General features: G+C 49.9%; 1 protein-coding gene across 1 annotated transcript in view; it reads right to left on the bottom strand.

Annotated features, from left to right (window-relative positions):
• The window catches only part of GTF2B (general transcription factor IIB), a 22,275-nt gene extending 21,646 nt beyond the window's left edge, over positions 1 to 629 (bottom strand). The window contains exon 1 of the mRNA XM_006898219.1: positions 613 to 629. Coding sequence (XP_006898281.1) covers positions 613 to 629 — 17 coding nt within the window. The remainder of the gene's footprint in view (positions 1 to 612) is intronic.
• Between the last annotated feature and the right edge of the window lie 250 nt (positions 630 to 879).

Below are 879 nucleotides of genomic sequence, written 5' to 3'. Positions count from 1 at the left end.
AAGTGATTTTCTGCAAGCAGCAAGTCATTCTCTACAAGATTACGCAGAAGGTGGTATTTCGGTGAAGAAATCTCTCAGTAAGATCTCATTCGTACAGAAATATTTTAGAAAATAACACAGCAATCCTTCTAAAATATTCTAGCTCCTACTTCAGTCACTGGGATGGTAAACAGTTCCTAGACGGCTGACCAGTGCAGACGTTACCAACATGCTAGCTGTCATTGGCAGGGGCCCCGGAGGACTCACTCTTTCCCGCTCTTTGGAAAAGGAAGACCCACGTCCCCGAAGATGGAAAAAACACAGGTACAAATAAACTAACAAGAAAAAGGAAGGGCTCAAATGTGGGCCAGATGGGAAGGCGTAGGTGGTAAGATCATGCAAAGGAAGTCGCGGGAAGACCTAGGAGGCTGGGACTTTAATATTGAAGACTCTAACCCCCACTGACATTCAAACAGCCTTCTCGCCTGGAAACGTCTTTGTCCGAACCAGTCCTATCGCACCTTCCCCGTATCTCCAGTTCGCTTCTCCCGACCAGGCTGATTCAGTCGCTGCCCAAAGATCCCTGCCCTCGCCGCCCGCCCCTCTGTTTTCGGGCTCGGCTAGCATACGAACCGGCTAGTAGACGCCATCTTCACCGTCACTGCGGTTTCCGCAACTGCAGCAACAGCAGAAACACGCTTAACAGGAAGAAACTGGAGCTACAGGACGCTCGGCCACGGGATTTTTATACGCAGCACTTACGCAACCCTGGCAGGGCGTGGCTACGGATCCGGAGAGAGGCCAGGAATAATGCCATCTCGTCGACACGTGCTTTGCGTTTTTCTCTTTTTCTTTTCTGGGTTCGGAAATTGGCTGGTTGTTCGGAAATTTGAAATCTGC

The sequence above is a fragment of the Elephantulus edwardii genome, unplaced genomic scaffold (genome assembly GCF_000299155.1).
Source record: "Elephantulus edwardii isolate Elephantulus edwardi_28Jun2011 unplaced genomic scaffold, EleEdw1.0 scaffold00224, whole genome shotgun sequence".
Lineage (NCBI taxonomy): Eukaryota > Metazoa > Chordata > Mammalia > Macroscelidea > Macroscelididae > Elephantulus > Elephantulus edwardii.
Note: the sequence above shows the minus strand (reverse complement) of the source record. Positions and strands in the feature narration are given on the sequence as shown.